General features: G+C 40.2%; 1 protein-coding gene across 13 annotated transcripts in view; it reads left to right on the top strand.

Moving 5' to 3' along the window:
* Nucleotides 1-879: 879 nt before the first annotated feature.
* Nucleotides 880-14425, top strand: part of LOC116047291 (sodium bicarbonate cotransporter 3-like) — a 43917-nt gene continuing 30371 nt past the window's right edge. For 12 of the 13 annotated variants that reach the window (XM_035991401.1, XM_035991409.1, XM_035991408.1 and 9 more), the window contains exon 1: nucleotides 880-1091. In XM_035991401.1, coding sequence (XP_035847294.1) covers nucleotides 1050-1091 — 42 coding nt within the window. In that variant the 5' untranslated portion in view covers nucleotides 880-1049. Of the gene's footprint in view, nucleotides 1092-8366; nucleotides 8570-14425 lie in introns of those variants that run through there. The other variant, XM_035991398.1, reaches the window with a different exon arrangement.

Genomic DNA, 14425 nt, shown 5'->3' with positions numbered 1-14425 from the left:
GGTTACTGAACCAACATAATCCCCACAGATGAAAAGACAGACAATGATTGTTGACCTCCGACTTCAAGACAAAGATTTAGCTTTTAGTCATTTAAAAGAATTTGACATCTGAAATAGCCCATACCGATGTTAATGTATTGTATTACCAATATCCAAGGATGTGCATGCATAGGCCATGTTATTATTTGTCACAATAAGCGGCCACATCTACAGTAAACCCATACATTTTAGTAAGCCTATATAAAGTAAGTCTTTTTCGTCCACCAGCCAAATGGCTATTCAATGTTCAAATTTCACCAGCCACTCAATAGAGTACCAGCATTTGGCTAGTAGATGGTGCTAATTTGGAACCCTGATTGTATTGTGTTTTGTGTTTGTCAACTGTTTGTCACAAACGAGAATGCAAGTATTATTTCACTGTGTAAATACTGCTAGTGTAGCCAAAATAAATCTCTAACATCATCAAAATAGCTTACATTTGGTTGATGTCTTAGCTCTTCTCAGTTTGGGAACAGCACATTATCCATTGTTTTTGGTGGTGGCTATTTTGGTTTACATTTCCATGCGATAGGCCTACTTTGCCTTCAAGTAGCTTTAAAGTAAAAAAAAATATAAATCATCATTTTCATATCGGGTTAGTTTAGATATAAAACCTTAAATAAAGTTGTATGTATTTCAACAATTCTCGTTTGTACAACTTACATTTGAAATGATTAGTATGGAAGCACTAGCCGCCGCAGCAGGTTTAACGAAGCTAAAAAAAAATCATAACAAAAAAAGCTCGCTGGGGACTCTGAGGCGACAAGGAAAATAGCCCCCGCCCTCATCGTTACGTATTTGGATTTGATTGGCTGTGAACGCCGGGTATTGAACGTGAATTGGCAATCAATCACTGTCAATCATTTTAGAGGCGTTTCCTTACCGTGTAGTTAGGGAAAGCACACAGGACAGCCAGTCTTCACAGTTCACATAAGTGTCACCTGGCCTCTCTACATCAACTGTTAAAAATAAAAGAGCTAACGGTGGACAGAAGACCGGCGGAAGGTGAAATGGACGAACCTTCGGAACAAATGAGGCCCCTTTTGAGAACAGTAAGTACCCGCCCATCAGTTAACCGTTAGCTACCATCACATTTGTGTGGCTCTTTGTCTGTGTTTGCCCCTTGTTTGCAAGCAGTCGCAGAAGTACAAGTGATGCTTGGGAGTCAGATTTAGTGAGGCACCGGCTGCTATTGTTAGCCGGCTTTTTAATTCTGACACGTGGCATGTGTACAAGTTGTGTTAAGGTCTCTCGTTAAAGTCAGCGAAAGCGTTCATTCAAACATATGTTTTATAGAAATGTGTTTCCCTGCCTAGATTTTTTTTTAGTTAATCTTCACTCGTTTTCAGAACGATAACGTTAGCCGGGAACGAGCGGAGTCAAGCCTGTCCAGTGACGTTTTTAACGTTATTAACCGTAGTTAAATACCGAGTTTGCTGTTTGTCCACGCAGTTTAATAAACTACAACGTAAGTTACACATAACTAAATATAAGCAATTGGTGTTGCCTGAGTAAATCTGACAATAGTTGATGAATTAACGTTACGTAGCTTCCCCTCACCTTCTTCAACAGGTCCATCCGTCTATTACTTGATAATATGTGCCCCAGCTAGTCGGTTGATAAGATCTGCTGGTACATCAATAAAAGGCTAATTTGCATATCAAATGCGCCCAAAATAGATCAGCCTACTTGTACATTTCCAAGTCAGGAAATGCTGCTAATTTTACTGTGAAAGCATTGTGCCACTAGAGAGGAAAATAGTCGAAACTGGAAAAGAAATTGTTATGCACAATATCAGACACGTGAGGTGTAGGTTAGCTACATTTACCAAACTCTTCAATGTGATATTTTAAGTGAGTTGTGGGTGAGAGTAGACCCACATCCTGTCTGTTGGGTGTAACTTTACAGTCACAGATGGGATGATGAGCATCAAACATACAGCAGTGTTAACAAGCCCAAAAAAGAAACTGGTTTCAGTCAGAGCTAAGTTTAAAATGCCTGCTGACTGTCTGACATCAATGCTGGTGTAGGGTTGACCACTACTCTGTGTGTGTGTGTGTGTGTGTGTGTGTGTGTGTGTGTGTGTGGAAACTTGACCCCTGTCTTCCCAATGAAAAGGAGTTATTGGATAGCTGTGTACTTCTTCCCCAGGCATGGCAGTCAATGCATTCACTGTGACACAGGACCCTCAAGGCAGACATTCAACTCCTTGATGCCAAATAAAGTCTCTGGGCTCCTTATATTATTCAACCATCAAAATGCACATCCCAAAGTACATACCATTGTTAACCTTTGACTTGGATATTCAGCTAGTGTGTGCATGTTTAAAACACAGAAATCTGGTTTTCACAAGTAACTTGTTATTGTGTATATGTTTGTTGGTTGTCACTTTGAAAGTGAAACATTGCTGTCCTTGTCCACAGTCTATTCTAATGGATCATCTGGTTTCAAATTTATACCGGAAAGATGGGTTGGCAGTGGAAAGGCTGAGGATCTTAAGACACTGAAAGAAAAACAGAAGGGTTATAATAGCTGTTTTATAGTTTGGACCACCAGGTGTACCTTAAATGATTCCTTGCATTTGGTTCATGTGTCGTATTTTGCTTTATAAATACACACTTTCTGTCACTGACGCCCTGAACTCTGTTTATATTGACTATATTAATTTGGCTCTGCAGTGTGAGCTTTCATTGGATTTTACTTAAGGTGTTTGTCAGCTTGCCAAGAGATGAGGGATTTCTGCGTCCTGCTGTTCCACTAGTGAAAGAGGGCTTTATCTGGCCGGTAGGCTCTATGACCTGGACTATTATTGGCTCAGCACTTACTGCCAGGGTTAGTGAGCGTTTGTTTGACGCTTACTCACTGTACAACATTGCTTTGAATGGGTAATCACACAGTAGAAGGCTATTTACCAGTCTGATGTTGCTGTGTTCTGTTCAGCTATACTATTAAGATAATACGATAACAAAAAAATAATTCCTACATACCCAGCTATAGGCTTATTGGTGTACACAACAGAGAGCCTGTTTGTTTATATTGTACTCAATCTACTTTCTGCAAGAATGTAATGTACTTTTAGAAAGTAGGATGCGATTAAAAAGATTGAACAGGCCACAAGCTTTTAAGTGCTTTTTGGAGGCAATGATAAATAAAGTCCATTACATAAATTAGAAATTGACACAGCTAGTATTGTCCTGTTGTTCGGGTGGTGGTGGTGCAGTGGATATGACACATGCCTTTGGTGCGGGAGACCAGGGTTCGGTTCCCACTGCAGTACATCAACCAACGTGTCCAGCAAGAAAGTTAGACCGCTTAGTTGTTGTCCAGAGGCTTGCGACCTCTGACATATATAGCATGGGGGTGGTAATGGCGCAGTGGATATGACACATGCCTTTGGTGTGGGAGACCCGGGTTCGATTCCTGCTGTGATACATCAGCCAATGTGTCCCTGAGCAAGGCACTTAACCCCTAGTTGCTCCAGAGGCATGTTGCTCTGACATATATAGCAATTGTAAGTCGCTTTGGATAAAAGCGTCAGCTAAGTGACACGTAATGTAATGTTCATTTCTGACTCGAAGAAAAAGTTGTATATGATTTTGAGATTATTTTGCTCGTCCACTTGGAGGCAAAATAGTTACCAAGCTTTTCTAACTTCTCTGTGCCTCACCTCGATAATGCATTTACACGTTTGAGCTGCTCTGTAGATTAGAAAGAAGCTGTGGAGGTAGGGGAGAGTGTCTTTCATTTCCTCAAAACAATGTCGTAAAGGTAATTTTTATAAATGTAAAAGACAGAACAGCAGATCAAGGACCCAGGATTCCCAGGATTGTACTAATCTACATGGTATTATGCATTGATCTACCATGTTCACAAAGAAAATTTGAAAGCTCATCCAATTACAGGAAAACAAAAAAAAACTCATCAACCCCATTATGCTGCTAAGTGCGGTTTGAGTCTTGATGGTTGCATGGTTTTCTGTTGGGTGGCGATATAACCGGGGATGGATCTAGGATCTGAGACATTGAGAAGTTAATCTTTGTTCCCTAAGCCTCTTTCTTGTGTGTAAACACTGGGAGGTGCACACGCAACCCTGCACCAAAAAGATCTTTCTGTCTTACCTTACGAGAAGCGGATTGTATAGGTGGCTAACATGGATATGTTTAGAGCTGAAGCAATAAGTCAATTAATCGATGAGTTGATTGAGCTATTCACCCCACCTTTGAGTGTGGCTGTTTGGAACAGCTATAAACACTTCTGATTTCCGACGTGGTTCAACAACACATTGTTGTTTTTTAGCATAACCTGGCCCTTCCTCTATTTATCACTGTTGTTCGGATTGCATTAATAACTACTGCATATTATTGAAGTAATAAGAGCTGGGAATTCATTTGCTTTGAGGGCAACATGTTTTTTTCAATTTCTTCTAATTTTGGACCCCTTATACCAGGGGTCATCAACTACTATTTTTCCAAGGGCCAGATTTTTTCTAAGCAGACACACAAATAAAGAAAATAAAATGTATTTATACCTAATTAGCCTATCCTTGTTTGCTAATTTCACTTTCCTACTAAATTAATGCTATATTTATTTACATGAAAAAAGAGAAGACATGAAAAATCCATATTGATAACTAGGCTACTTAATTAGAACATGATCCCAGACTAGGAGGCAGTTCACTGAGGAGTGATGGTTAAAGTGTGTGATTACAGTAACGTAGTTGTAGTATGCAGTGTCCTGATTGGTGGAAAAAGATTGCAGGAAGAAAAGCCTGTTGTCAGGTAAAAATGTCACTGTCAAAGAGCCTGAAGTGAAAAGTTGACGTGGAAAACCGCAGCTTTAATGAAGAATGGACTGATAAGTACGCATTCGTTTTGCCGACTTTTAGTAATGCTAAACCTGTATGCCTGATTTGCAGTGAAATGATCGCTGTTGCAAAAGAATACAACCTTAGGCATCATCATCAAGCAAACATGACGATGACGTCATTCCCGTGCATATTAAGTAGCCATGTGGATTTGTTTTGGTCTTATAACACATCCATGGATTTACCGCTCCAGTGGAGAGGATGGCTTGTTTATCCAGCAGCTAAGTTTACAAGAATTTGTCCAAATTTCAAGATTTGTGGCAAACTAAGATAAACAGTTAGACTACAAACCGACAGTTGTCGTTTTAGCTTGTTTGTGAAAATTCGCTTTTTGCAGAGTAGCACTCTGTGTTTGTGTAAAACAGCGCGGTGGACGAGAGTGGACTGCACAGGCAGAGCAGATTGAAATATCTCTTCCTACATGTTTATGCCTGTAGAACAGGTAAGTGGGTATTGCTTTTTACTCACAAAGGTTGTATTCTAGCCTACTTACAGTAACGACCGTAGCGTTAGTTGTCATCTGTCCTGTGCCAGTGGTCGTTAATAATCCTCTCTGTATCGTTCCAAGTTAGGTACATGTGCTGTGTGTTGTAACACACATAGCCTACCTCTCGGCGCTGCTGTGTGTGAAGCACGGACATCTGCGTTCAGAATCCCGTCTATCTTCCAAAATGCAACACTTGTATCCAAATGAATTGTGCTTGAAGCTGCATGGCATTTTGTCTGGTTTACCTGGGTGCAGTGGCGCAAAAAGTGGGTATGCGCTATATGCGGCACATAGGGGTGCAGCACCATGGGGGCTAGTGTTTGCTAGCTTAATGCAAACCAGTGTTGCTGATAGCTACATTTAGATTTTGGTTAAACCCTATGCTACCAATTCCATGCATGACATATCTCAATTTTATTAAGGTAAAATAACACCTGGTAAATATAAGGTAGCATGCACAATAAATGACCAGAAGAAAAATAAATAAATATATATATATATATATATATATAACCTTACTGCATAATAGTTGTCTTATCAGATGCCATCACTAGGCTGATTTAAGAATTTAATTTAGGCTGCTATATTTAACAGTGAGTTCATTTCATTCAGGTGTGAGGATGGTGGATCAGGAAAGACAGGGGAAGGCAACAGGTAGGTCTAACATTAGGTGGAAGTGTAGGGGGAGCCACTTGATACCAACAGATTAATTTCTTAATATTTTTAATATGGAAAAAACTAATAAAATATATTACATAATGTTTGTTTGACAAGATGTCTTAGTGGAGAAGAACACAGGCAAGGAGTGAATGAGACATGAGGTCGGCGATGGCATTACGTAGAGATGAGACCAGTGATGACATCAGGTAGGAGTTCTATTAGTTAGACCACACAAAACTAAATGTCCAGTATGGTTTGAAGTTCTGTTGACCAACCTATTCACTGTGTCCTTTTTGGGGGAAAAATAGTGCAGACAGAGATGGAAAGCCACTCACCACTCAAATCACATCAACCAGGGGTGATGATTAGTTGCCAGTTGTCACAATTTGGTTGCCAAGGGCTGATAAGATGTTGCTGATATACTTTAAAATAAACCTTTATTATTTAAAGCCCATACATGATGATGTCTGGCACACTTTTTGTTTTTGGGGGGGGGGGGGGCAAAATTGTTGCTGCATACCCCTCTGACACTGGGTAGTGGCGCCCCTGCCTGGGTGTTGTCCACTGTCCAGTGTGACTTTGATCCGCAAAGTGAAACTAATCGGGCAACTGTATGTGAATAAAGATGCAAATACAGGGGGCTGGGTTTGCTCTCTCCCTGTGGAATGTTACCTGCTGTGAATGCTCATAAGGCTAAATACCAGAACCCACTTTTTCCTCTTCACATTTTCTGAATTCATTATTATTCTGTGGGTCGGAATGAAAGCTTTGGTGGGCCGGATGTGGCCGGCGTCCGCCAGTTGGCGATCGTTACCTCATATGTTAAATGCCCTTTCAACTAAGATTACAAACATACTTTACAATACCAAATATTATAGAAAACCATCAAAGGGAAACTGTGATGCAGGCTATATTTTTATATAATGCAGAACTACATAACTGTTAAATATATTGTAATTTTTATGTAAACTACTGTAGCTGACCACAAAGAACCATGAACAAAAAATGTAAATGTTTGCCTGTGGCAAAACCTGAATTTAATTAGAAATTTCTACAGACTGGATTCAGTTTTCCATTAACAATTCTACAAATATGACTCTGTTTTTCTCTTCTCCTCTGGATGCATGTAGTCGTCGATGGCATGCCAGTGCATTGGATGTAATGCTAATATTGCACATCTTTACAGTACTGTAAAGATCTCTTATTGTGACTAACTCAAATTTAACCCTAACCTTAACTTGGGCAGCTCTTGCAAACACCAGTAGTTTATAATGGTTGTCCTGGGCAGCTCTGTGTGTGTATTTAATGCTAGGGATATGAGTTATAAGTTATTCATATGTATTGCTTTGAAAAGAAATAGCTGACACATACTGTATTCTTAATTATACAGTTTGCCAGTATACAATTCTGTAAAAAGTCGTTAAAAGAGGATCTAAGTCATTTATCAAGAAAAAATGCCAAACGTTTCATGGTTCAAGTTTCTCAAATGTGAGGATTTGCTGCTTTTCCTGGTCTTACATTACTATAAACTGTATAATTTGGGGGTTTGGACTGTTAGTCTGGGGATAAAAGCTATTTTAAGACCTCACCCTGGGCTCTGAGAACTTGTAATGCCTTGATGGTTTTGTGGTTAGTCTAGTTGGAACTGACTGGCACTGTTACGGATCATCCAAAGGGTATCTCTGGACTGGACTGAGATCCAATTTTCCAATTAAAAAAGATTTAATACTTAGGTTTCAGGAATACCGGTATGTTCTTTTTGACCTACTGATGTAAGAATTCTTGTTGTGGACAAAACAAATGAGCCATAGTTCTTTGTAAAATTACAGGTTGTTGAAAGACGTGCAACCTTCAGGATATAAGATTGTGAATGTCAAAGTCAAAGGCTCAGAGGCATTTGGAATCTCAATGAATACACAGCTATCTGTCCTTTTTCAATTCATTGCACCCTCTGGGGAATGCCGAGCTCACACGTGTGCTTGTTTCCATTTATCAGTGTTGGGGGTGGGTCTTTATTTTTGACCTGAATACCTCAGCGGTGACCATTTGAATGTCCTCCAAATGTGTGTGTATGTCCACCGTGTGGTGGTTTGTATGTGTGTGTTTTTAAACTCTTGGCTGGGCAAATAAAATATTCATGGTGGCATGGTGGGATTGGCTGCTGAGCAAAGAGCGGGCTGACAGGGTAGAGCAGAGCAATGTGTGTTCAGAAGCAGCTCTCTCTCTCTCTCTCTCTCTCTCTCTCTCTCTCTCTCTCTCTCTCTCTCTCTCTCTCTCTCTCTCTCTCTCTCTCTCTCTCTCTCTCTCTCTCTCTCTCTCCTCTTCTCTCTGTATAAAAAGATGAGCGGAGGAAGAGGGAACAGACGAGTGCGACAGTGTCTCTGTTAGCGCTTAGCTCACACACACCTTCTACAACAGAGATAGCCCTAAGTCAGAAGGAACTGGCTAATATCCCTGCTGCCTTTGCTTTGCGGATAGTCTAAATGGACGAACAAAGTGAAGGGGAGCATGTGCTTACGGTATGTATGTGTGTGTATGTGTGTGTGTGTGTGTGTGTGTGTGTGCCGGACTGTCATGTTCTACACTTGAACAGGATCCAGTGGCTCTGTATGCAGTGTTATTGGTGTGTTTGTGTTTTATATTGGTTTGTCCTCTTGTGTTCATCTACGGTAGATTGGAGTGTTGAGGTCTGTACTCATGAATGTAGCAGGTGGTCAGTACAGAGAAGCTGATGCCTCATCGGACATGTCTCTTGAAATGGAAACGTTTCCTTTCTACTCTTTAATTGCTTCAAGGAGCAGGAATGAGAGGAAACCGACAGACAGTTATGGCTGCTTGAACGAGCGGGACAAGGAGAACAGGAGTGAAGATAAAGGAGAGATGAGGAGTGTTAGGGAGAGGAGGGTGAAAACTGGGTCTGCCGAGGTAGCTGAATGCAAACAAGGTGCATGCTGTCAATAGAGATGACGGTTATTGACTGAAGTGAAATTAAATGAAATACTTTTTTCCCATTCAGTCTAGCTAAAATGACAAAGTGCAAAAAATGTGTATGATCAGAATAAGAGCAACGTGCAAAGGGGGACTGTTAAAATCAGGAGGACATTATTTGTGAGGCAGACAGAGGGGATGGTTTCCATCTTTGTGTCTGTGTGAATGTTTGTCTGCAAAGTCTGTGCATGTTTGGGAGTATTGATTACGTCCAATGGAGACTATGATTAGTATCTATTTGTTTTCCAATGTTTCTGCTGAATGAAATTTCTTACCAGATGTTTAAACTTTAGGTTAATGTAGTTTAAACTGTGTGTGTGTGTGTGTATATATATGTATGTATGTATGTATATATATATATATATATATATATATATAAACTACATCTTCACTCAGGAGACATTAGATACAGGACAGCCCTTGCCTTCTTAGTTTTGCCCTGTGAATGTGGTGAGGCTCCAGGGAGGTAAATAATTGAAAGGGGAGTCAGCAAAATATAGCTGTCTGATCAAATTATATAATTATCATCTCTGTGTTTATGTTCCTTCCCCAGCACCTGCTAAGCACCATGGATGTTTGTGCCGTCCTGAAAAGACTTTCCCAAATTATGTAATACATGTGCATATACGTAATGTACATAATTTCGTTAGCAGCCATCTATAATCTCTGAAACGTCTGTTTCTATTATCTTTCTGTTTTCAGACGTAATTTAATTTGTTACACAATTTAACATTAATTGGCAGTAAATATATGTCAATATTCTCATCCGTAGTGTGCAATTGTGCATTTTGGCAGTGTGAGACCGAGAGATATTCAGTCATCACAAGGGACAGGTCTCTCACTATGTAACACGTCTCTTACGTCAGTCTCTGTCGGTTGGATCCGGTCCCAGTGAAGCAAGGCTGGCAAGAAACTGAGATTAGAGGGAACCAGGCCTGTTGGCTGGTTGGGTGGCTGGCTGTTCAATTTACTGTATGGTTGGCTGAGAAGGTGTTTGGCTGCTGTGTGGTTAAATTACTCCCACACAAACATACTAACAGAAGTGAGGTTAACCTCACGGTTGGTCCGATGGATGATGCCTATCGGCGATGGCCGACAGCCATCGTGATGTCACGACAGCCATCGTGATGTCACGACAGCCATCGTGATGCCTTCTGTCCACACCAACACAGGGGCGCTGGTTTGCCTGGCAGCTGATGGCATTCATTGCGTGCTATTTTTACAGTCTATGGAACACACTAATTTCTGGCAAAAACAACGTCACGATTGGTAAGATGACATATTTTGCACGTCGTGTAACCCTTTTATATCAACGTCTTCAGCTTGAGAGGATAACGCGACTTCACGTTCATGCCCTCAACGACTCTTTCGTTGCCCTCGGCTCCACTTTCGCTCATTTCTTCTCCCTTTTCCAACTTCACCTTCTTCCCCATACCTAAACCTGAACCTTAATAACTATGGATGGGGGCGCTACGCATTTCAACAGAAAGGAAACACTATTTGACGGGGGAACACACTTCCAAGCCGAAAAACCAGACTCTAGCAGTTGTGTTATTGGGTAAATATGTCTAAAGCTTATCATGGTTACCGACCTGAATTTCATCGTGATCCCGTTTCGAGATTGTTTTATCGCCCCCCAGCCCTAGTTCAAATGTTTAAATAACGGAATTAATGTTTTAAGTATTTTTTTATATTTTATTTGTATACATACCGTGGTATCGACTTTGGTATCGAGTATCATGCACTTTTTGTGGTATCGGTACCAACTACTAGATTTTTGGTATTGCAACATCCCTTCTTGTAATTGTGGAAAGGCAGATTTTGGACACAACAACCTGAACTGTTAAGTGTTAATTCAACTCTCTGGTAATTACTGAGGCTATACTTGCATTATGGTGTAAGCTATTGTAAAACATAAAATATTTGATACAACACAACAAACTCTAGCCCCAACAAATGTCATAGAGTTAGACATTATGTTCATATCTTAATGACAACCTTCATTTTTATTTTTATTTAACCTTTATTTAACCAGGTAGGCCGTTGAGAACAGGTTCTCATTTGCAACGGCGACCTGGCCAAGAAAAGCATAAGCGTATAAGACAACATACAGTTTCACATTCACTATAGTACAAGAAAACAGAATACAATAGGCTACAAAGGTACAGATTAAGTAGGCAGTTCAAAGCCGGCGCAAAGTGGGGTATAAGTAACTCGATGGATATGCGAAAGTGGTATGGTGATAACATAATATACATGAATAGACAATCTATAACATTGCTGAGATGTAGTAAAGAGTCAGAATACAGTTAGTGCAAATTACATTGTGGTCAAGATAGTGATGTGGATCCAGTGATCAGTTACTACGCAGTATACATAAATAGGTAGTATATATGAATGCTGAGAAGTAGTGAAGTGAATATACAGTTAGTGCAAGATGTAATCTAGTTAGTGATGTGGATCAGTAATAACACAGTAAACATGAACAGACAGTCTGTCTAAATGCTGAATATATATTTGTCTAGGTAGTGAAGTAGAATCAGGAATAGCACAGCATACATGTAAAGACACTCTATATGAATGATAACAGCTGAGATGAAGTAAAGAGTCAATGTACAGTTTGTGCGAAGTGTGGACTCGATAGTGATGTTGATCAATCGTAGCACAATATACCTTAATAGATAGAACTATCTAAGTGCTGAAATGTAGTAAAGAGTCAGTATACAGTTAGTGCAGGTAGTGGTCCAAATAGTGAGGTAGGTGTAGATGTGCAAAAATTGTGTGACAATAAGGTATTGCAACAATGGTGGGGAGAAAATACAGTTTTGCATGCCAGGGCAGATGAAAAGTGCAAAAGCGCGTAAACAGATATGGGCAATGGGGCATGACGGAGACAGTGGGATAGGGTGTATAAAAACAATGCATGAGTGATGGAGAACAATTAGCACATTCAGTGTTCGGACAGGAGCTTGGTCAGACATGCTTTAAAGGTAGTAAGTGGGATAAGGGTTTGGCGTTTCAGGGTTTTTTGTAGCTCATTCCAGTCATTTGCAGCTGAGAACTGGAAGGAGTGGCGGCCAAAGGAGGTGTGTGCTTTTGGGGTGACCAAGGAGATGTAACTGCTTGAGCGGAAGTTGCGGGTGGGTAGGGCTATTGTGACCAGTTGTCTAGCACAGACTTGTAAATGAGTTGGTACCAGTGAGTTAGGCGTCGAGTGTGTAGCGAGGGCCAGCCAACTAATGCATAGAGGTTGCAGTGGTGGGTGTTAAAAGGGGCTCTGGTCACAAAACGTGTGGTACTGTGATAAAGAACATCCAGTTTTTTCAGGAGAGAGTTTGAGGCAGTTCTGTAAATAACATCACTGAAATCGAGAATAGGTAATGTGTTCTTTGGTCATTCTTGTAAATACAGTAGTTCAATTGTTAGTTCAAATGGAGTTTTTTCTTTGCTTTTGGATAGACACATGGTAAGTCTTGTGTTTACTCTTAAATGTGAATCATACATCCCCACCCCTGCATAATACCCAACACATTGGTGATTTTACCACGTAAGCTGCTGTAACAGCCAGAGGAAATCCTCATACACTGACACACTTTCAGTAATGATTTTTGCCAGCCCTTCATGGATACAGCATGGAAACTATTGTAGATGGTGCAACATTTTATTTTTTATTTATTTTTTTTTTTTTTTATTAATATTAATGAATTCATTTTTGTACTATCGAGCACAGAATATGTCTCTTTATTAGCAGCGTTTTTAATTATTGAGCGAGTTTTTGTCTCTGATGAGCAGTCATACAAAGACTTTTCCCCCAGTATTAGCCAGCCAAATTACATTTAGAATTTAGAATGCTGTAAGTTTTAAAACGGCAGCACATCAAAACAAAACATAACAATTGAACAAATAAAATTAAGAGCAACTGGGGTCATTTTGGCCCACTTGGTACCATTAATCTTTTCAAAATCGTATTGGACTTCATATTGATGTTTGCTGACTGATCTGGTTGGGTGCATATAAGAGTAGTTATACAAATCACATAATATGATTGTTGCGAATACATTGACAGAAAAGTGTTTGATATTAGTGATTTTTTTCCCCCACAGATTTTACAACATTTTATTATTGTCTGTGAACAGCATTGCCACATGACACCTGTGTGAGAAAGAATAGAGGATGAGGGGGCAGGATTGAACACCAGAAAGATGAGAAATTATGAATGGGGACACTTTTTATGGTTTGATTGTTGGCACTTGGCAACTACTGGTGTTGCCTACCTCGCTTTGATTGTTATTTTGAATCCACTCTCAACTTGTGCACATTTTCCCCCTCTCAAGTGTATTGAGCAAAGCCAGACAGGGCTTATCCTGCACCAGACTCCATGCATGCTTTCCGTTCTTCTGAACGCAGACTAGAGGTTACGTTATGTTCCCTGGTGACATTGAGGGTCTTCTGATCAGAATTCCCCACCGTGCTAGACATCTGTTTTGTCAGTGGTAGGTGGAGCAGAATGTGGCACATCCCATGAGTAATATTTCAGTCGTGTGGCTGCACACGTCTCAGTGGACACTGACAGGCCAGGAAACGCTGTGCTTATATTTACACCTACAGAGTTTTCTGGATTAAGCTCATAACAGGGTTACATTTTATTTCAATGTTTCCATCTGTTTTTGTATCTTGATCACTATCTGGCATTTATTGTGCAGTCTAATTACTGTTGTAATGAGCCAGATTTACTTAAAAAATTGACCTGCAGATTTGCTTATCACTCATTAGTTTCAGACAGGTTTGGTGGCATATTTAAAACAAACAGTATAGCATCATAATGGTCATTACTAGACATAAATGATCTCTCTGGATCCACACAGGGAAGAGAACAGTATTAGGCACATATAGTATGACTTTCTTTACTGTGTAGATATACCCAGAGACGCATCTGCCTTCTGTCAACATCATCTATTGATGTCACTATATAGTAGCTTTTTTACTCAGCTGGCAATCCTTCTGCCCTCCCCCATGCTCCTGTAGCCCAACCACAGCTGTGTTTTGTAGCCATAATGGCCAATTGCCTCACTGGCCTGGGGAGTGGGTGATAGACTAGGGGTTTATTTTGGACAAAGCTATGTGACAGGTTGCATCATGTGTTCTTAAATTGTACCAAGCAATGTAAGGTTGAGGGCACAACAAACTTGTAACATGTGCATACTTCACTAAACAGGCATACATGGTACATAAACTGGTGGTTATACAGTAAAACTAACAGATTTGACTGGAAGTGATATTTTAAGAAGCTTAAAGAATAAGACGATACCCATGAAGTAGGAATAGTTTCACACCAGCTTTGTGCGCTCTGCTTGTAAACATTGGTTCATGTGATTCCAGCAGAATGG

This window comes from Sander lucioperca, chromosome 14 (genome assembly GCF_008315115.2).
Source record: "Sander lucioperca isolate FBNREF2018 chromosome 14, SLUC_FBN_1.2, whole genome shotgun sequence".
NCBI classification, from domain to species: Eukaryota; Metazoa; Chordata; class Actinopteri; order Perciformes; family Percidae; genus Sander; species Sander lucioperca.
Note: the sequence above shows the minus strand (reverse complement) of the source record. Positions and strands in the feature narration are given on the sequence as shown.